This window comes from Platalea leucorodia (assembly GCF_965183815.1).
Source record: "Platalea leucorodia genome assembly, chromosome: 4".
Taxonomy (NCBI): domain Eukaryota; kingdom Metazoa; phylum Chordata; class Aves; order Pelecaniformes; family Threskiornithidae; genus Platalea; species Platalea leucorodia.
In genome coordinates, this window is record NC_138826.1 from 60,227,129 (window position 1) to 60,250,791 (window position 23,663).

A 23,663-nucleotide genomic window follows, 5' to 3' on the forward strand; every position below is an offset into this window, starting at 1 on the left:
AGTATGCTTGTGGAAAGACATCACTGAATCACAATATGCCAGGCTTTGAAAACTCCCCAGTGTAGTGTACCATCAAATATACATAACTTGGCAGTGATACACACTGTACACACATAGCACCCCTTCCACACCCTTCTGAAACAAGATGAGTACAGAAAGTCACGTTCATTTATGACTTAGGCTAGAAACCTAAGCACATATAATACACTATGCCAATTAGTGTTTCAAAACAGAATTATGATAGAATAATTCAGGTTGGAAAGGATGGCAGGTCACCTAGTTTAACCTCCTACTCAAGGCAGTCAACTATGAGATTAAACTTGCTCAGGACTTTATCCAGTCAGATCTTGAAAACCTCCAAGGTTTTTCTTAAATTTAATGAGAACCTGTCATTTCTATTTATGTCCATTGTTTCTGATTCTCCCACCATGCAGCATGTGAAGAGCTTGGTTGCATCTTCTCAATAACCTTCACAGGAGCACAGGAAGGCTCCTATTAGGTCCCCCCAAAGCCACCTCTTCTCCAAACTAAACAAGGCCCATTCCCTCAGCCCATTCTTACAGGGCCCGTGCTTCAGCTCACTAACCACTTTGGTACTCCTCCAAGGAAGGAACTCGCTTGTTTATAGATGTCCTTTTTTTTTTTTTTTTTTTTTACTGGGCAGCCTGACCCTGGATACAGTATTCTACATGTGGTTTAACAAGTGCCAAGCTGAAGGAGATAATCACTTCACAACAAACTTCTCCACTGCCAGGGTGCACTCCTGGCTCATGTTCAACTTGCTGTCCATCAGGCCCCCCAAATCCTTTTCTGCAGAGCTGCTCCCTAACCAACCAGACCCCAGTCTCCATCTTTCTCAGGTGTTCCTTCTTCCCATTCATCCTTGCTGAATCTCATAAGCCTTCTGTCTGCTCATTCCTGCAGACTAGGCCCCTCTGAATGGCAGCTTTGCCCTTGAGGCTGTCACCTGTCCCCCTAGTTTGGTATCATCTGCCATCTGAATGAAAGTGGACCATGTCACCACCATCCAGGTCATTGATAAGGATGTCAAACAGAAGTCAGCTTGTTACAAGCAACTGGGTAGCAACTAACCCATTAATCACTACACTCTGAGCCTGATCATGCAACCAGCTTTTTACCCCTCTGGCTGCCCAACCACTTAGAGCACAGCATTCTAACTAGAATGACGAGAATATTGTGGGATACAGTGATGAAAGCCTTGCTAAAGATGAGGTAAATGATATCCACTGTTCTTTCTTCATCCACAAATCCAGACATTTTGTCACAGAAGGCAATGAGGACAGGCATGATTTATCCTTGATGAATCCATGCTGACTGTTCCCAGTCATCATCTTGTCATTGACGTGCACAGGAATGTGTTCCAAAAGGACTCACCCCACAGTGTTTCTGGGGACTGAAGCAAGGCACACCAGCCTGTAATTCCATGGCTTGCCCTTTGGCCTGTTTTGAAGACTGTGTAACATTTGCCTTTTCACAGTTGTTTAAGACCTCTCCCCAATTTCTGTTGTCTTTTAAAGATGACAGAAATAAGCTTTCCAGTGGCATCAAACAGCAATCTCGGCACCCTCAGATTCATCCTGTGGTCTTGTATGGATAGAGTTCTTTCAAGTAATCCCTGACTCAACCCTCGTTCAATTCACCACTGGTAGTTCTTCTCCTTGAACCCTGCCTCTGATCACAGAAGCCTGGGAGATCTTCTCGAGTACCTGAGCAGATTGGCATAGCATGGAAAGATGCAACATTTTGTTCAGATGTGTTATCTCTCTATTTGCATACTGTGGGAGAATGTAGGAAGCCAAGTGGGAAGGCTGAAGAAATTGAGTAATCTGTCCAGGGGATCAATGCTAGTCTATACTTCACATTAAAAGTTCTTGAAGAAATCTCTCAGTTCCACAAGCAGGAGTTGCGAAAAACCTCCTTTATTCCTTTCCTTAATACTTGCCCAAGAATGGGAATCTTCAGGAACTGAAGCGTATTTTTAATGGCTTTATAAAATTGGAAGAAAATTCAATCCTCATTTACTACTTCTGTCCAAACTCTGTTCTGGAAATAGACATTTTGAGCAGGAAATAAATGATTCATGAGTGTCAGCATAAGCAAGATTGATTTCATTCTAGAGTTCATTACAAAACATGTTTTACAGTAATAAATAGCTTTACAGTTCTAAGGTTATATTGTTTAATCTTATTTCCCTCAGCACTGCTGTTTTAAGGAACAAAGTCATGTGAAAATTAGCCTTTTTGTTAAGTCACTCTTTAACAAGAACAGTTCCCTGACACTCAGTTCACCCAAAGAATTCACTCAACTCACTAAAACTAGTACCAGCAAAAGGGGACAACAATTACAAGTTATGTAAGAGCGATAGTGGAAATACAGCATTTTTAAAGCAAATTACATCCAAGAACTATATTAAAAATACCTGCAAAGTTCAGGACTTCCTAATATTTGGGTAGATTTATACTGAATTGATTCTGCTTTATTCTCCGTATGCTGAATATGTGCTCACATTATTACAAAACCAACTGTGCCTCATTTGGTGCAGAGACTGAAGGGTACTAAACAGATGTGAAACAACCCATAGTGATAGTAATTACTGCTACTGCCCAATGGATCTGGAATTTTATTATGGAAATTAAAGATGCATCAAGAATGAGCAGAAAACTGAGATTAGTGGAAAAATACAGCTGAGACCACAGCTATATGGTTTTTTTCCAGTGAGTGTGTGTCAGGTGTTGATTGTCAAATTGGTTAAACATTTCCTTACAATTTATGATGTCCAGAGTCTTCTGTTGTTGACCTGACTGTTGGCCATTCAGAAGATGCATAAATCATTTGCAACTATGCAGTCAACATAAACCGTGCTTTGAACACGAAGCAGTATAAGAACTCCATGAAAAACAGGGCCCTTCTTGCTTGCATGTTAGCCATTTTAACGAGTAGCATGGATACATACATCTGCGTGCCTTAGGGCACAACCTGTTGCACAAAACTGAACTTGTGCAATGTAAGTGGTTCCAACATCGAAAATGACATAAGAGCAATTATGCTGCTCATTTCCCAACAGCCAGCCCAATGCTGAAGGGGGAAAAGAAAGGAACTGTGCTTAAGGAAGAGGGAAACAGCCCAAAAGATCACAAATTAAAAGACTTTGGGATTAAAAACCATCCATTTTAGCTACCAACTTAAGTATTGTATATGAGAGTACTGTTAATAATTACCAATCATTCACTTTTAATAACAATACATCTCTAATGCCTTATACTTCATGTTTTACATAGGTTCCTATTCTCTTGATTTTATGCTGTACAGTGTAATAGCACCTGTTATGACAAAAATACTGACATGATAGGCAAAAGTCCTGAAAGCAACTGAGATGCTAATTCAGAACGTGTTAGAAAAGGTTAAAAGGGAAGAAGTTTCCCACTGGAAACTGAATCTGTTTATGGCATTAATAGCAGTTTTGTAACTTGATGAAGTATTAACACAGCGTCGCTCATTACTTGTAATTCAGGTTTATGACGTACTGTACAAGGGATGCAAAGTATCAGTTATACCTGGCAGAACCTCAACCAGCTACTTTAGGATTAATAGAGACCATAAGCCACTAAATTCAAGTAGTCATGTTCTGCCTTTTTAATTATGAAATACCTTGCTAGTTACTGTGTGCAAATCTGTTGCCCAATTCAGTCAAGAAAGTGACTTTCATAAATTAAAGGTCATAAATTTACCAGGTCTGCAATTGCTCCAAAAATGTGAAGATTTAAAAGAAACAGTTCATATGGTAAGAAGTTTTGCAAGTTAATCACCATTTCTATTTGCAATACACATAAATATGAATAAGAAAGTAGAAAACACTGATTTTCATAGCTTCAAAGAACAACAAAAGAAGCCTAACTGAATGGAAGATTAGGGGTAGAAATACTGCCCATCCAGTAAGAATTAAAAAATATATATATAGTATATACCCTTTTAAAATGAAAAAAGCAGTGAAAATACAGAAATATTGGGTTAAAATGACCCATTTTAATGGAAAAATATTACTTCTGCATTTTTGTAGTAGAATCTGCTATTCATAAAGTTCTAATTAAGCAGGTTTGCAGTTCAGAAAATTGAAGTGCTCAGCAGCAAAATCTGATCTCATTGTTTCAGTTATATATAAGCCTATATGGCATATATACCCTTCTTGTTATTGGTGCACTACTAAAAATTAGTACCTTCACTCACAGACAGTTAACAAAATTAACTGACAGAGTTACTTAATCACAGAGAAGTACATGGCAATTGTGCAGGACAGCTGAAGCTCAATACCCTTCAAGAAAAAGTCGCAAAAATAAAAGATGTCTTGCTTCAAGCCTAACCTAAGCATGCCATAGAGCTCTTATGAATACACGTCTGAAGAGCTCACAGCGCTTAATAAATCCAATTAGTTTTTGAAGTAGGAGGTGATTTTGCTTTCTAACGGTTAACACACAGGATAAATTCTCCAATATCTCAAACTACAGCAACCATTAACTGCATGATTTTGAATAATCACATTATCTCTAATCCAATTTAGTGGTTTGGAAACATTCTACAACACACATTCATTGATGGAAATAACACGTACCTTCCTGAGTCTTGAAACGTTTAGTTCGTGAGTATTTAAACTCCTTCAGAGGCTCAAGCATTAGAAGCTGTACAAACATGACTACATCCCCAAGAACCTTTTATTTTGCAGCAGCAGCACTGTTTGGAAGATCCTCAGATAGTTCCTCCTTGTCATGTATTGGTTGGTTTCACAAAACAGCTTTGCTGTGCGTGAACTAGATAGAAATCAGAGGAAACTAAAACAGAAGCTCTGCTCCAGGCACACACCAAACACACCCCAATCCCTAATGGAGAAATAAAGAAGCAAACAGAGTATCACTCCTTCAAATAGCATAAAACCACATGTGCAGGGGAATGTTTGGTTCAATAGACCAGAATAAATCTAGTCAAGAGTTAAACAGCCAAATTATATACAGAATATATGAGGGGTCCCAGCATCAACTACTGGCTTCCTATAACCAGGCCTTACTGCACCAAATAACCTGCTAACAAGTTCAGCCTGTGACGTGCAGATCTACTTTTTCCAGATCAGTCTTCAAAGACTGTCTAGCATTCAGCAGTTCACAAAGAAACATTAACAACTATATTAAGTATAAAAGAAAGTGAATTAATGATTTATTCCACAAGTTCCCAGTCTTTCAGATTAAAGAAGTCAGACATGAAACACTATAAACAGTTAATTAACAAAAAAATGACACTGAATATGAATGAATGACAATTCTCACACAGTCAAAAAAGAGACAGACCTCAGACCTCTTAAATGCATGCAGATTTGAGCTGATTCAGCCAAACGGAAAGAAGGAGAGGAATCATTTCTGAATAAATACACACTAAATTGATTCTGCTTTGAGAAAACACAGCATGCAGTTTTAGAAGGCTAGTCTTGAATGCATTCCCAGCCTTAGGGGGAAAAAAAAAAAAAAGTAAACATTTTCCTGGATAGAAGTGATAACTTGGAACCTTCTTTAAATGGCAAACATTGGATTTTGAATCTTACTTCTAGGAGGATGGAGGAGAGAGAACATAACAGCAGTACGATCATCAAATTTGTTGAATTGTTATATGTTAAGTGCTAAGTCCAATTTCAAAGCCAAATTATAAGCATATTTAGTTAATTAAAACAAAAAAAAGCTCAAAAAATGTAAGACAGGTTTTGTAACAGTAATTGGAAGGCATACTATTTCCAACTAAAATGGCTTATAAAGGCTTAATTGTGGAACTACTAGTAGGATCTCACTTGCATGCTACTCAACTGCAAAAGCTGAGACCTCTGGTATTACAAATCATAACCTGAGCACACGCAGTAGTATCCACACTTCATCCGTTTGGTGAAGTATGTGCATGAAGCTTCTCATGAATCATGGCCAAAGCATACTTATTGAAACTTTTCTAACTGTCGAAAACATCTGCTAGCTCAAAACAAAATTAATTCAGTGTTAAGAGAAGTTGGGATGAACTTGTTTTATTACAAGGTCTTTTTTGGGGTTCCCCCCCCAATAAACTACTGCAGATAATTCCATTCTTTGGAACCTCCCAGACATGGTGAAGTGATCAGAAGGTCCAAACACCCTCTTCAAAGAGGATCACAAAATGGCTGAGTTTTTCATTTTTCTTCACCCATAAAAAAGCTGTTGACTGCACATATATAGCACACTATTTACTTTCTCATATGAAAGTATACCTGTGCTTCCTTAGACAAGTCTCTCCTTTGAGTAACTAGGCTCACAGATCTATTAAAATGGTTACACATTAACAGATTCACAACCATATGGCCAAACCTGACCCATCAGATACTGGCTGAAGGAGAAAGCCTTAAAAATTGTCCTCCAAATCAAAGCTTCCATAGACAGAATAATTTGATTTTACTCAGCTGATCTACAGGCTGATGAAGACTGGGAAATTCCTCTCAAAAAAAGCAAATCTATGGTTGTAAGCCTTTTGTACAATTACTCTGCGTACACCATTAATCTCCAGAAGCAACTACATCTGTTAATTTTAACACACACACACACACACAAAAGGAAGATTTCAGAGAAGTACATATATTTGTTATATATTTGTTATACTAATATAAAACACTCAAAGACTGCCATACTTGGTCAGATCTAGACCAAGATCTCGACCAATTATCTAGATTTTTACCTCTGCCCTCTCCCAAAATTGTTCTCTCCTTCCTCATTGGGATTACTGAGCAGCATAATCATAAAAAACACTGAAAATTTGGTGTTTAACTGTGCTCTACCTAGTAAACACAACACTGTCATTTGTACTCCTGAACTAAACAGAGATGAATAATGAATCATTCAACAATCTGATTGATTCTCCATGTTTATCCAATCGAGGGAAATAAGGCAGTTACTTCCCAAGTCTCCAATGCAGGGCACAGCATTTCCTAACAACCTAATTAAAAGCCTTTACTATGCTTGTTCTTTCTGCCCATTTCCTTTTTCTAGGATTATTCTGGGATTCATTGTTTCACCTGTTAGCGCTAATCCTCAGCCTAAATCTTTTGTCATCCTCTCCATGGATATACTTCTCTTATCCAGCAAAGAAATACTGAAACATCTCGCCATAGAAGCCAAAACCACTTTCAGGAACTTAATATGTACATTTTTAGTTGACGCAAAATCTAGACCAATAATTAAGTCTTACTGTGAACTGAGGGATCTCTTGTGGATCAGATAAACAACTATGTCCCATAAGACTTCCATGAAACAAACCCTACCCATACAAAGAGATAGGAGCAAATCTTATCCCCTACATGCTCGTTCACTCTTTTTAAGTCTACAGTACAACTAAGGCCATCTTTTTCTTGTGTGGAAGAGAAAAACATCACAGTTGCTTTCCATTTGTGTGCATGAGATGCACCTTCCAGTTCCTGAAAAGCAGAAAAAGTAATTTGAATTTCTAGCACACTAGCAAGAAAGCGTTCAGCATAGACACAATTTAGAAACTTTCAATCACAATATCTAGCTCCACTGAAAGGATCTAGCCTAGGTTGCAGAAGTATGACCATTCCTAAAGACAATGTCTTTCTCATCAATCTGCTGCTGCTTTAGATCAGAGCCAAGGCATGAACTGACTATGGAGGGTTAGAATCTTCTACAGTAAAGTTTTACTTTCCAAGCAGGTTGGTGTTTCTTAGCTGTGCTGCTTTTGACATTTACAACATTTCTGGTAAAAGCTTAAGAGCTTTGCTATGATGCCCTGAATCCTTTAGCAAATCAAATGTTTAGTATTAAATGTATCCATCTCTCAAAAGAGATGTAGCTATAAGAGTAAGTCTCATGGAGGCCTACAGCAGTGAGATCAGATGCTGGAATAGGTTGTGTGGGTATCTTGCTTCTCTAATGAGGAGAGCTCTAGTTTTCTCAAGTTACTTTTGTTGCTTCACGGTTTGTTTCTGTTCATCTGAGAACTGAAGGAAAAGAAAAAAAAAAAAAAAAAAAGCTTTGTTTTCTCACAGCAAGACAGGAGGTCTACTATAGGACACACCACTATCTTCAGTGTCAGGACTTCTTCCTGGTCCAAAATAACTCAAGTCTACCAATAGGTTAAGCCCGAGATGAGCATTCTTGCACTTACAGGTCCTCAAAGACAACATGCTACAACACAAACGTATGTTCAGAAAGCTTTTCCTTCCCCTCAGTCAAAAATAAGTATTTGTCATCTGGGACATGATTCCACTAAAAACCAGACTATTACTCAGACAATTTCATGACTCCTGTAAGGGAAAAAAGGTATGTAAGCCTCATCACACTGCATTTAAAAAGGTAGGATTTGCATATATATATATATATATATTTAATACCAGGAGCAATCAACTACTAGGGAAGAACCAGATCCTGTACAAAGTACCTAGAGAAAAAAGGTTTTCATCTCTGAATGGTGGTAGTTCGTGTGCTGACTTGTTTTAATCTCAGAAACAAGTGACAAAAAGGATCAGAAGAAATGCATGGCCCTGTATTCTTTTGAATCCACATCAGTGTATAATTAGAAGACCATTTGTTCTCAAAATTTAACAACCCAAGGTAGCTGGTACCTGGTCATCAGACAAGAAGGAACAAAAATCCATAAACTTAATGTCAAGCATACTTTCTCATGTAGAAGGCCTGCATCTGTGAAACACTTAGACGGCAAGAGTATTTAGTGAACTGCCTACTCCTTGATAGTGCTGCTCATAACAACATGATGATGATGTACTAAGTATTGGCCAGGAAAAAATGCAACCATACTTCGCTTTGATATAGATACCAGTGAGGCTTAGTTAATTTTGGACTACCATTTATTACTTGCTTGTTTTTTCCAAACCTAGGCTGTCTCCCTGTTTCTCTCCCCAGCCCATGGGGGCAGCGATGTGAAGGGGGAGGAAAAGAAGGGAAGCAGCAGGGAAGGGTACCACTGTAGAAACAGAAATGCATAGCAACACACTACAGAACCCGATAACAATGCAGATATCGTACAGCAACTGACATTAACAAAGCGCCTTTTAAAAAAGTTGAATTTATTCTCCACCTCTCTGCTATATTTGCAGAGCACTGAAAAAGATCTTTTTATTGGACAGCTGATCTCTATCCCTTTCTCCCTCCCGCAATAAAAAGTGTATTTTCATTATGTTATACATGATGTTGTTATGATTAGAAAAGCCATCACCCCTATGACCTAGTCTTATTTTGTATGCTTGCAATGAACTGCTTGAGATCATTAGGAAACTATATACTGCTTTTAAATTCCTTTTGGTGTTGTGGAGTCAAATTCTGGAAGAATCTAATTGCCTCCAAACAATTGCTCACCCTTCTTGGCTTATAGTATTTCTTTTCCAAAATAGTGACAACAATCATTAGATTTTAAAAGCAATCCATACAGGAACTGCAGGCAGCATAGAGCAACAAGGACTAAATCATTTTTCTCTCTGTTTCACAGGGATCCTGGACCAGCAGCCCCTACCCAGGGAAGAGCAAAAGCAGCCCACTGTGCACACACTTCAGTCATTTAAATAACAACAGTATATAAATAAAAAAAATTAAAAGCTTGTGTATAGATGAATAAACACTTTAAACGCAACAGCCATCAAAATCTTAGGTTTACCGATGATAGTACATTACTTAGCATTCCAGTTTAGAAATGAAGTTGCTAAAATTAAACTGAAGAAGCCAGTCACATGGTATTTATTCCTGTAACTGTTATACAGAAGTTTAACTCCTCCGATTTCTAATGCAATGATCACTAGAAGCACTCTTAATGGTGTTCTATGCCAGTATTTTGTCATCTGATCGTGCTCATTTCAATGAGCACACATGCAATAAGAAGACAATTTTATGCTTTTGGGGTTGTTGGGTTTAGGTTTTGTTTGTTTGTTTTTGTTGTTTTTTTGTTTGTGTGGTTGGTTTTTTGTTGTTTGTTGTGTGGTTTGCTGTTTTTCTTTTTTTAAAAAAGAACCCAGTCTCTTCCTAGGGTGAATCCATAAGACAACTTTCTTAATGGAGGTCAACTGACAAAAATTCAAATTATCATGAGATCTCTTCAAATACTGATCTAGATGTTGATAATGAATCCTTCCGTGGATTCTTTCTTTTCTTTATGGTTTAAATATAAATACTGACTCTGCAATTGGAAAACACAATGTATACTGGTACGCCCCAAATTCTCCCAATCAGTACAAAAGTTTTTGGTGTTTAGTCCAAGGTTATAAATAGGAAAAAAAAAAAGTATAGTTCCCTTAGGATAAATAAAGGAAAACAGACTATTTAATATTTTTTAGAAGCAAAAGTGACTGTACAAAACACAATACAACAAGGCATGATTGAGTTACAAAGCATTTCAACAGTAAAAAGAACAATCACTATATCAAGGTGTTTTTCGGTGATTTACTAAGATCTCTAAGTTAGAATGAAGCTTTACAAAAACTGATCATTGCCACCTGCTTCTCAAGGCTGCTAATATGACCAAAAAAACCCATTTCTGCTTCGCAGTCCAAGGTACCACTACTGCAAGCACTAAGCGAATCACTTAGATATAACAACTAGTATCAACACAGAAGGAAACTAACTACACTTTGTCCTTGTATTTTTTCCCCACTACAAAAGGTGACTCTGGTCTTTCCAAGAGGGCCCAATATAAATCTCCTCATACTATGTAAAAACATACTTATGTAGACCTTGTGGGTTATGAAAATAAGTTTTGCTGAAAAGATTTTGTTTTCAAGGTCTAGCAAGTGTTATCTTCAGAGAAAAAATGGAGATACAATTATGATCCCCTACCTTTAGCAGATGCAGTCATTTTTCCCTGTGTTCATCAGATTATGTCAAAAATTATAGAGAAACTACAAACCATGCAGGGAAAAAAAATTAGTATAATCCCAAATAGCTATGCTTACCTGATGACAAGCTGTTGTAATCTGATTTCTGTCAAGAAGCTCAAATCACTATTACCAAAACCACTGGTATTTTGTTGTGTTCACTAAACACAAGTGTACATACAAAATGAATTCAAAGGAGTTGTACACTGGAATATCTAGAACACAACCAAGTTTATTCTCTTTTTCCACTCCTGCCAGCTGAGGCTAAAGTGGCATTTCACAATGTGTCTTTCTTCAATTACTATTCAGATAGCTGGCATGACTGCTCTTGATAACCTACGCAATACAGTAATCGCTTTCAGAGTACAGAAATGTCTCCTCTAAACTCTTTTGGTCTCTAGCTCTTATCTCAGAACATATATATATTTATCCTAAATACTAAAAGTTTCCCTGTCTTACTAATGTCTTAAGCATTATACAGATTGTTAACAGGATCATAGATACCTACTTTGCTGAAAAAAAAAAAGTATTCTTCCCAACTAAGAGTTTGTCATGGCAGCCCACTCCACTCTATCATCTTGAAGTCTATGAGGCTTCCTAATATCATCAAACTGAAAAGAGTTTAAAAAAAGCTCTATTTCAGTTTTTGGCCTTGGAGGCATACATGAAGACTGGCATATGTATTATTAGTACAACTTTAATCCTCGTTGCATTGACTGGCAGTTCCATCAAAAGTGCTCCTCTCCTTTCTACTTAAATCAGTAACACACAGAGTAAAGACAGACACGTGAGAATACTAGATTTGGTATTAGCTATAATATCAGTACAAGACCTCTGCTAAAATGAACTACAACATAGGAGTACCCCTGTGTTATTGCTATCACCTATCATTGTTCAACTGTTCACTGAGTGAACATAGGAAGTTTGATCTGTTCCAAACCGGAGCCTTACACGGTTTCAAGCTACCCAGTTCATACTTTAGAAAGTAAGAACACTTAAGGGAAAAAATTAGTAACTCGAACACCAGAACTACAATAATGCCGAAAGAGACAACAGCTTCTAGAGAAATACAGTAACACAGACAAGATTCTTCAGGAATATACATGCTGAATGGTGGAATAATATACTGCAACTCTAGTTAGGAGTGTAATGGCTGAACAGTCTCAATACATAGTGGACCAAGAATTACAACAGAGTCTGCTGTAAGGGGGACCAGAATTTAAAGCAATCCCTTCCCTAGCTTAATAGCAAAAAGCACAGTTAAGCTATTAAGTTCAACAGTACCACTGACGTAACCCACTTTATTACAAGTTGCTTTTAAGTTGGCAGTATTCCCCTTGTATGTTTAATGGATCAAACAGGGACCAGCCATTCAGCCTACGCAACAGTTCAAAGCAACCCAAGGTATTAGATTCTACCTCAATAGGAAACATGGGAGCATTGGGGAACCTAGATAAGCACAAAAAGTCTAATTTTAATTCTTTGTAGAATTGCAAAAAGACAGAACACAGAAGGCCTGTCTCTTGGGCGATTACATGACAATTTCTGAAGTCACTACAAAGTGTTGCAACTTGATAAATGTCTCAGATATCAAGCACTCTTGAGGAGATAGTTTTGAGTTATTCCAAAAGAGAATTAAGTCCTAATTTCATGCTGCAACTAGGGAAAGACAGAGGGAACCTTAAAGCTGGCAGCATTCTAGAGAGCTGATAGACATCTGCCATTGAAAGAATTATTTAAGTGTAATGCTGTGGGATACAGATAATGCTTTTAAGCAACGACTATGGACCCACATATTGCACAATTAAACATCCATAATAGGAGAAAGTCTAGCTTTCTGTCAGCTAATAACCAACCCAGGAATGGTACTAGTATTAGAATGACAGAGTACTAAGGCAAATCAAAACAATTTTTTTATATATATACAAAAAAACCCAAAATTAAATCAATGGAGAAGTGAGAATTAATCTGATTTTCAGAGGAAGAATGTACTCATTAGAAGCTCAGCCAGTCTCACAACAGCAGCACCCAACACATTTAAGGGGCTAACACATGGACAACTGTATTTTAAAAAGCAAGATGCTCATTCCACGCCACTGTAAAATGGAGAGTACTTCTGACTGTGAGGATGCAATCACAGAAGTCTGGAGAAGAACGCTGATGAAATGCTGGGGTACACCCATCATACTTCTCCATCAGAATAAAGTAGAATGTTCTTCAAATGCTTACCCCAAGCAAGGTGAAATTCCTCTCAGAAATATTTTCTTGGTTAAACTCTCTCACTCAGACATTCAAGGCCTCTAACCACAAAAAGACCACAGAAATACATCAAAGTAAAAAGATGTTTTCAGCAGTACCACATTATTTCAGCTGAAACATAAATCAGATCTCAAATGTAGATCAGTCAAATGTGGGAAATTTCAATGCAGGGCATTAGACGTCAAATTTGCATTGCACTACTTATTTTAAGGGACAATCACCTTGTTACAAGCAAGTTTCAACAGAGAGGAATTCCTTTGTTCTTGAGTTCCACATAGTCCACCATGGTCCAGTTTTTAGGGAAATCATTTCTATCGAAGTGCAAAAAAAATACTTACTGTCTTTCCTTCCCTCTTCTGGCTTCTGATGAAGAGGTTTCCAGGGAGACTTTAAACACCACACACTACAAAAAATTATTTTTCAGCTGAGAAAAATACAGTTCCTACTAAAGCATGCTGAGGAGAGTGATACCATGCCAAAAACAAGCTCTTGTTTATTGGCTCCATCAGCTCCTCCTTGGATATGCATGGGTTTGTTAACCTCTGAGAAATCATTTGCACTCTCCTTTTTGCTTCCTGCAAAGTATAATTGGTTAACTAACCCACATTGCACCGAAAACTATTGTATTTTTCCAAGAACCTATGTTAACTACAAGAATACTTTCCATGTTTAGTTTTGAGCTCTTCAAAATGATATAACAAGGACATTCTCCATTTATGAAAAGAAAACATTTTCTGGCTCTTCAAGATCATCAACAAAGGATGAAAAAGTTCAGCATATGCTACACTCCACAGCTGTAATATTTACTCAGAGGAGCTGATGCTGTGCTGCACCACAACTGGTGAAAACACCACAACTGAGCAAGACTAAAGCACTCTCAACCCAAATGAGAGCTGTATAGGTGCACGCGCACAACATTCTCAGTATTATACCCAAGATATCCCTGCTACCTGTTGCCCTAAGAAGACAACCAAACAAGAAGAGATGAGACTGCCTCAGGACAGGTAGCATCCTTTTTTATCTCCCTATTCATTCTCTGATCTTTATTGAGTCCAGAACATTTCTTGGAAATCGGTAAGCAATACACCAATAATTGTGATTTATTTGCACATGTTCCCAAGAAATGGGAAAGAAAACCCAAAGACACCAGTACATTTTTCACACGAGGCTGAGGTAGCAATCAACCAGAGTTCACATTTTCACATATTTTTAACAACTTCCAAAACCAAGAGGCAATCCAATCATTCAAAGTTGAGGTGGCAAGAACAGCAGTAAAAAATACAATCAGGGTCAATCAAGTGTGCATAGAGGAATAAAGAGCCAAGATCTCAGCAAAGAGATTGAGATGACTATCACATAATGGCATGAGTCAGCCAGCATCTGGGCTCCATGAGTTGAGTCAATTTTTAACAATGCATTTGGCCTCAGCTAAACTTAATATAAAGCACAAGTTCTGCCCATGTGAGACATCTTTATGACAAGTGACGTGCTGAAATATTCATATTGAGGTTTAAAACACCAGTTCCTGCCATTATACTGGAACTCAGTTTATGGGGAGGCTGGAGAGGTAATGAAGAGATTTTTCTGGTCCCCCAACAGATCAGAGAAATCCCTTGTTCAGTGTCTAAACAGAGAAGTCTGTTTAATTACAGTAAATCCTATTAAACTGATCTTCCGTATAAAGGGCTGAAGTGACCAACTCCAAAAGGCTATAGAAGACATAATGAATTCAGAGTTTAATTAGGACACACTGTTAGCTAACTATAATCTATTAATTAGCATTCTTAGTTTTTACAGCTCACTGCAATAATACCCTTTTACTTTTAAATTGCACCCTTCTTTTTTTGGACCAAAGTTATACAATTCTACCAGTGTGGTAGTAATTATAGTGATTGCCTAGAGAACAGCGGCCTGGAAATATCTGTAAATGTTTAATTAGGGGATAAAGGAAAGACAAGGGAAAAAAAAAAAAACTCAGATAGAGAAATCACTGTTCTCCAATCTATACATATTTAGTAACTGCTTAATCCATTCTAAACCATACGTTCATTGTATTTTTCTCGCAAGATTTCCACAGCATCCTCAAATGTCAAAACTGATTTCAGAAAAAAAAATGTTATTTACATTCCAAGATATTCTCTTCAGTATGAAAACAGAACTTAAAAATGAAAAGAATTTGAGAATGAAAGTGCTTACCTGTAGCTGAAATACAAAGACCATCAGAAAGTTAAGTGAATAGTATTCCATGTATTCATTATGCTGGTACTGTACCACTATAACTAAAATTTTCACTGGATTACTCCTTCTAAGGAAATCCTACTTTTGTAATAAAAATTATTTAACTTTAGGTTTTCTTCACTCCAAGAAGACATAAGAAAATGAATACAAAATGTCACACACATTAACAAATCCCATGTTGTGATACTTACCATATGGTAAGAATACAGCTATAAAACTACATGACAAAGTTCATTAGATTATTTCATACTAACTCAGGAAAAGCAACTTACTTTCTTCAACTCAGTTCTTTAAAAAGTGAAAAGAAAATCTCAGGCAGCTTCAGTGTAGCAGATTATCAGTAACCAAAAGGAACCTACTATTTAAGACAGGTCATCTGAAAGCAGAGTATAACATATCAAGTACTACCAGCACTGCTTTTTTCCTCCAGCAGTTTCCCTCTCTCCTCCACCTTCTAAAAAAAAGTGCTGCCTAAAATAGCAAGTATACCTTAAGAGCTTCAAGAAAATGATCACGCTTGAATTATGGGAACTATTTCATTAAACTTTCTTGGCTATTTAAAAAACTCAGTGGGGAAAGTGATTTTGTCGTGGTGAAAGCTGACTTACATTTCAGGAAACTTCTGGAGTTGGACACTGGGCCTGTTTTCCATAAGAGTAGTGAGGTTTCTTACCAGAGAGTCCAGAGAGATGCCTAACTCACATTTGGCCAGAAACAACTAAACAGGAGGACACTAACTCAAAGACAAGTAGTTACTTCAGGATTAAGCTAGCAAGAAGGTCTAGGTAGGAAAATTTAAAAAAGAAAAAAGCTTTTAATAAGTAGAGCTGACTACAGAGAGGCCTCAATTTTAATCAGCCTCAGTTTTATTCTAATTTAGGGATGCTTTTAAGAAGAACAAGACAAAAGAACTAGATGCCTAAGATTCTCTGTTCTTCTGCCTATTCTCTAACTAGCTAGACCACTACAAAAAAAGTGTAGGGTGCTTTGTGATAGTTGCGTAACAAGATATGCACAGCTTATGACAAAAGAATAGATGAGCAGGCATTAAACAGTGTTACTTAAATGTAGCCAAGAACACAATTTATATTTGTTTGTGAAAACTGCAGGTCTGGAGTTTTTAACTGGAGCTCTAAAATAAGACCAGTGTAACATGAACTTTGTTTTACTGGCAATCTGTCAACATTTCAGCAACAGTTCAGTTGTATTTAGGGTCAGCAGTTAGTACATTCTGCATCTCAGAGAATGCTTCAAGAGGTAAGCACTATAGAAATATTAATTATGAACAGGGTAAAATACTTCCAAAGGGAAACTGAGTGGTTAGCATCAGTCCTATGAAAAAAGCCACATGACACACAAGGAGAAATGAGCACTCAAGAGGTGGTTTACGAGTCTGACAAGAAACATTTTAAGAGAGGCTTGCAAGTTGAAAACACATTCATACCAATGACCTGGGAAAAGCACCAATATAATTTAGCTGCTTAAATGTGACATGCAGGTTTATTAAACTCATTTAATCATGCTACTGCACTGACACAACAGTGACCTTAGATGACAAACCTGGTTTTCTTCTTGCAAAACTCTATATTGTTCCTTCCAAATGGTGATTTTTGAAGCTTCATCTTTCCTCAGAGCTCTCTCCTTTTTTAGCTCAGGACTCCAGAAGGTCTTGATACTGTTCATGGAAGAACTCAGCTTGCTTTCTTTCACCTCCACATCCTTGCGAAGCAGATCGTTTTCCCTTAATACTTCTTTGAGTTGTGTCTGCAGATCCATTATTGTGTTATCCCTGGCCTGGCGCAGCGAGTGAGGCACAGTGGATGCCATACTCACTGGAGGGAGATGGTGCTCTCCAAATGCAATAGTATCGCTGGCAACTCCACTACTGGCAATGTTAGGGCTGCTACCCATTGCAGTCATCCTAACACCGTAAGGCAGCCGCCCCCCAGATCGGCCCAAAGTCATGGTGCTTTTTGGGGTGTCTGCACCCACGTTCTCATGGTCACTTAGATACATAGGGCCAGACGTAGCATAGGCAGCATTTAAGGACTGAATATTTTCCATAGAAAGGGTTTTCCCACTGCCACCCCCAGTACCACTCCCAGAACTGCCTCCTGTGCTGTTGGTTCGACGATGGCCCAAGCGTGGTGACCGTGGCAGCCTTGGTGAACGCCCTGGACTCTGGTTGCTTGGCTCAACCTTACCAACTGACCGAGCACTTCCGTACATGATTAAGCTGGTGGTGTGAGGCAATTAGATAGGCATAAATCAGGAATGAGAGAAATCCTGTTAAGTTCTTCAACGGTTTTAAGTCAGCTTAAGGCCAATCACAACTTATAACAGACCCAGTTGTCCATCTTTGAAGTCACGTGCTCACAATGTTCAGGACCATATCTGTATCGATAAAAATAACATATTAAAAACTGTATCAATAAAAATAACATATTAAATACCTAATTTATCACAAAATATTCTGTCCCACGTTAGAATAAAGTGTATTCTACTACCTTTACACTTCTCCAGCATCTTTTCAATTCCCGCTCACAAAAAAAGCAATCTTTTATTTAAACCCTAATATTTAAACTCAAAATGGAATTTCTGTTCTTGGTTTTCTGTTGTTATATTGTCACAGTAAAGAGGAAAAAAAGAACCCATCAATTTTCATGCCACAATTTTGTTGGTCATTGACCTGAACTCTACAATAGTAGTCTAATTTTTTTCATATTTCTAACTGGCCCTAATTCTTTACCTGTTACCTTTCTGAGTAAGAGAGACAATCAAAATTTAAAGCCCGTTCAGTAGTATTTTTTTCCTTCAAGCACTGCTAGCTTCATTAGGACAGTTTCTAAACCCTGTTGTGGTGAAAATAATCCTGCAAATGGGAAGGTAGGATGGACTGAAATGATTCTGATCACGAAATCAACTAGCAGGTCCCCTTAGTGTTGCTGTCAGCCCTCCTTCAAACTCAGCAGTGAGAACCAAAACTAAGAAGAATGATGAAATCATCACTGACCACAAAGCTTAAGCAAGTATATAGATACAACTCAAAGAACAGTGATCACACAGCGACGGGACCAATGAGGTTAAGAGGAACAAGAGAATTACACCTGCATTGAAAACTGGTTCCAGTCTCTTATTTTCTCTTGAACTGGGATTCAGTCCTAAACATGACTTAAATCTTTGTTCAGGTTAAGCAAAGATTTCAATCAAAACATACTTCTCATTAACCAGCTCAGATTAATTCCATTAAATAACATCATTCCAACAGCAGGGACCTCTTAAAACACAGAACAGTATGGCATCATCACGTTGCAGTTCCTCCTCCCCTCTCCTTTTTCTTTAAACATGGACTCTAGTAGCATATGCAATAAAATTATTTCTTTTTGCACTGTAACATTATGCTGTTCTACAAGTGCTAGCAGCTACTCTTTAGTACTAGGGCACTGGGCTGAGACCACTGTTAGAAGTCAAGATCTAGTAGAGGAGCAAGAAACAGGGATGAAATCCCTGAAATCAGTCTCTTGTGACTGAACTACTGCACTGTAGAACTACTCCCACTATACAGGTCTCACTTTTTTTTCCCCACTTTTTCCAGTCTAAACTATTTCAAGTCACTGTTAGGCTCAACTGAAATCAAAACTAGAACACTGAAACATTCCTGGTCCGACCTCCCCCCATTAGATGAAAGAATACCATGTAGTGTCCAAAGAGCAGCGGCATCTTATGTATCCCAACATCCTTCCTTTTACACCAGCTTTCATCTAGCCTCACTTTCTGCTCGCAAGTTAGGTTTGCCAGATATTAGGAATAAATTTTTCCAAACCCTATGGCTGAAGGCATGTTTGTGAGATAATAATTCGGCAAGCAGATCAAAGATTAGGCTTAAAAGAGGAATACACTTACAAAAGAAATTGTAGAAATAGTAAAAGTGGGCGGAGGGGAAAAGATCAAAAAATATTATTGCAAAAAATACTGGGCAGAAAGGAAAAAAGTAAAAGCCTGATGAAGAAAAGATACGTTTTTCCTTTCAGAAACAAGTTAGCATAGGAAAAGATACAACAAGAAATAGTTTTAAAATGTTTAGTTTAACCCTAAGTTTTAAATGGAAAATAAGATTAGAGTAAGTCAGCATTTTTTCATTTTCACAATAGCATGAGTAATTTTACAAAGCTTATGGAAGCTGATACTGTTTTGTGAGCGGTCCTCAAGAAGTTCAAGTGCTCGCTCTCTTTCTCTCGCTTTCCTTTTGTTTTTAAATGACAATCAAAGCTAGCAACAATACTGCTACAGAATATTTTAAACACATATGTAAAGGAAAATAGGCCAAGGAAAGATAGCTAGTGGCATTAATAATTGAAGTTAGCTACCAAAACACCACCTACAGATTCTTTTTTTAATGCAAGTTACAGATAAGACATTTCTTCTATTTCAGCTACATATCCTTATGCAAACTAGTACAGAAATATAAACCATGTAAGAAAGTCTACAGTGTTCCACTGGAGTTGCTTCAGTAAGTAAGACACTGTGCCCCAGATCTGGAAGAAAAACACTTCTTCCAAATAGAAAAGCTATTTCATACTAATCTCACTGTTTGAGATACCAAAATGCTAAAAATGCTGCTGTGACACCAGTTGAGCACTCAAAACAAGTCAGATATAATTTCTTAGACACTACATTAAGTACGTTCAACTCGGAGCGTGTATTCACGAGGATTCTCTTGAAAATTAATCCAAATCACAACACTTAATTCATTTCCTAGAAACTTACACCACAGTAAATCAGTGCAAACACTCATTCACTTAACAGCTTTAAATGAGTTTAACTTGAACCAAAAGATTAGACATGTTTTATTCTGTGTGTTTTAGTTAAAACACTTTCTCCCAAAAACATTAAGTTTAAATGTTGCTAGAAGTACATTACTGTTGTACACAGAAGTATCACCTAGTAAAGTGCTTAACAACACGCAAGAAGCACACAAAAGATTTTAGATTATTTCTAATGAGTTAATCACCCCCCAAATGGAAAACTCACGGAATTGCTTTCTCCTTGCTTTAGCAAACATTTTGTTAAACTATTAATAGCTTTTCAAAGAATGAAAGTGACTGATGTCCTTGACAGAAAAGTAGCTTCCCAGGCAGCTGAAAGGAGCTGGTACCACAGCAGGTGCTGTGCAGTAGCCATCTTCTAATACGCCAGGCAGGCAGTTTAGCTCTCATCCACCTTAAGTGGAAATACCAGTCCTATGCTAATTCAGCTCTAAGCTTTGTTTCACAGGTAGGCACCGTCCCCTCTGTTACTCCAGAAAAAAATCAAATAATTCAAGCTATGAGAGCCAACTGCTAGAATTAGCTGTTGATTAGGGTGACAGAAAGGATTCCTGGAGCAGGCACACATGAAACTCGGGGAGAAGAACTCCATCACTGCCACGCGTTACGCTGCACTCACTTTTGAAAAGCAAAACCAAACAAAAGCAGTAGATTAAGAAATAGAAAAGTCTTTGAAAATGAGCAAAGGTAACCCGCCAGTATTTCTTTTGAAATAAGAACTTTCATTACACCATTGTTAGACTTTAAAATTGTGAACATTCCAAATACTAACTAAATACACCCTCCCAACCATGCAACCAGTTTCACTATTTTCACTGACACAGAGATTTGTCATGGTTCAAGAGAAAAACAAAACAAAACAAAACAAAACACATGTTACAAGATAAATCCTAACTCTTCCCCCCCCCCCCCCAATTTTTTTTAGTAGCATTCATCATCAGCCATTTCACTTTGTTGCTATTAGGAACCCATAAGCAGAAATAGATATTAAGACAATTCACACTAGGAAAAACATCTTTCATCCTGGAAACAGCAAAGTGAAGGAGGTGACTGAATCGTCTTTTCTCATTCGCAGTACCAATTAATCAAGAAGAAGAAAGAGTTCTAGTTTCCCTCCAGAAGTCCAAGCAAAATTACACAGAAGATTTCTTTTGGATAGCAACATAACCAGAAAGTTAAAGTTTTTCAATATTCTGACCCACACTAGCCCTTTACTAGGAATCTCAGAAGTATGGTCTCTTATTTTCCACGAGGCCAACATGCAGCACTGTTGCTTTTTTCCTCTTCTACTGTGACCCTAAATTTAGTCACAAATAAATCATCCCTTAACCTTACAGGATGGTGGTAACCACAAGGAACACTGTCCAGCTGTGACATGAATGTATTGACCATTTTTCCTTTGCAAACTCTCCTATAGGTTTCAAAAACCTTTGGTCCTTTCTGCCAATACAGGAACCCTTACCTAAGATTACAAAGAGAGAGATTATAAACTGCAAGTTTTTAAAATACCAAAACTCCTAAACCATTTTTCCTCAAGGTAGCTTGCATACCTTGACATTTGTGAAACAAAACTCTCTTGTTCACTGTTCACTTAAGAACAAGAACTTCCAAAGAACATCCTATCTGCAAGTCAAACTAAAAAATCCAAGAAAATTAAGGTCAGCCAAAGTAAAAACTTCATATAGATATCTAGAGACCGGCATAGCAGCTTTGCAAGTACAGAGGCGTACGATCAACCTGCTTTAGTGTTAGTTGAAAACGCTATCTAGTGATTATGAAAAAGCTTGGAAGAAGGACTATCAGAAGCACAGAAAGAAAAGATGAGAATTACACAATATTGTAGAAAAAGGTTTGAAAAAAGGACAGTTATGAACACATTTTCTGTATGAAAATGGTAAGATAGAAAACAGTACATCCTGCCTGAACTGCCAGCTAAGAAAAATGTCTTCTAAGATCACAGGTAACTGTCCAAAAACACTCAGAGACAGACACCATGAACTGTGGAAAAAGTTTATATCTGACAGGAAACACTTAAATGTACTACAGTGCAACTTGTGGCAACTAAAATGAATCTGTTTCACTACAACAGCCTGGTCATAGCCAGTGAAAAGCAATGGAGATTCAAGCCTCCTTCAAAACAGCAAAGCAGCTACGGCTCCAAGAAGTATAGCGATACCCAGAACCATACATCAATGAAAATGGTAATTCAAAGCAGCATGAAAGCTGGCAACTTCTGCATCAGAACCTAGCATGCTGAAAGAACAGTAAAATGCAACCTGCGCAATTTCATGCAGATTTACTTGTAAGGCATTTATGAAGTGAGAGAGGGCAGGAATAGGTACACTAGTCTTGTCAAAAGATACGGTGGTTTTCAATAAAAGAGTTGTATTCAGGCACAGTAGAAACGTAAGAAATTCTGGAGGAATCACATTAACATCAAGATAAAGAATCCAATAAAATGAGATGTGTTTACCAACGTCGTCACACTCAGACCCTACGTCTACTATTTTATGTGAACCAATGGCTCAGAAAGCAGACATTCCTGGCTACAGCTGACAGAAAATGGAAGGTTCATTAACACAAAGTTTTGTTAACCTCTGGAAGATCTCTCTGTCATATAAATTTACGATGCCTTTCATATCTCCCCCTACGCCAGGACAAATACTAATACCACAGTAACTACTTCTAGGCAAGAAAGCAAAGTAAATAAAGAAAAACATACTGCAGAAATACGGGAAAATCCCTGCTTACATTTGTTAAAACAAAAAGAATTTTGGAATAACTTCTGCAGCCTTCAGCAAGTAACATTTCCTCTGAACTTCGTTTCTGCAGTTTCTGTTCGGGACTGACACCAGCTGACAGAAGCAACATTTACAGAGTCAACTCCTTAATAGCATCACTGCCTGATAGGAATGGGGCTGTTTGATCACAAACTAGGCAGGCAAGCACATCTTACAGCACGGTGACCCCTCTAGTGCCTCCCATCAGCATAATGGCAGCCATCTACCCAGCTTCCAGAAGACTGAACTTTCTTGTAGCACCCATTCCTGTCTGCACAAGGAAAGCTTTGAATGTCAGTGTTACAATAGCAACAGAAAAGCCAGCCTTTACAAGAGCTGTCTTAATCTGATAAAGCACTGTAGCAGACACATTCGACTTCCTTAGCAGAGGTAGCAATTGTTCACATTTTCATAATTCACATTTGAAGAGTTAATCGTGAATAAGTACGACTAGATTATACAGTAGGACCTGGACTCCAGAATAGAGCGGTGCGGGGGAGGGAGGGGGGGAAGATGGAATTCCAAAAAAAGGAACAGCTTATATTCCAATAAAACCCTGCCAGATATCTTCACCCTGGAATTCAAAGAGCGGGTATGATGAGAGAATAGACAAGATTCACAACAACTCAGAGGTGCGTTAACCAAGACCAAGAG

At 37.9% G+C, this 23,663-nt stretch overlaps 1 protein-coding gene across 1 annotated transcript in view; it reads right to left on the bottom strand.

Annotated features, from left to right (window-relative positions):
• The window catches only part of ERC1 (ELKS/RAB6-interacting/CAST family member 1), a 294,006-nt gene extending 276,285 nt beyond the window's left edge, over nucleotides 1–17,721 (bottom strand). The window contains exon 1 of the mRNA XM_082308445.1: nucleotides 16,964–17,721. Coding sequence (XP_082164571.1) covers nucleotides 16,964–17,632 — 669 coding nt within the window. The 5' untranslated portion in view covers nucleotides 17,633–17,721. The remainder of the gene's footprint in view (nucleotides 1–16,963) is intronic.
• Between the last annotated feature and the right edge of the window lie 5,942 nt (nucleotides 17,722–23,663).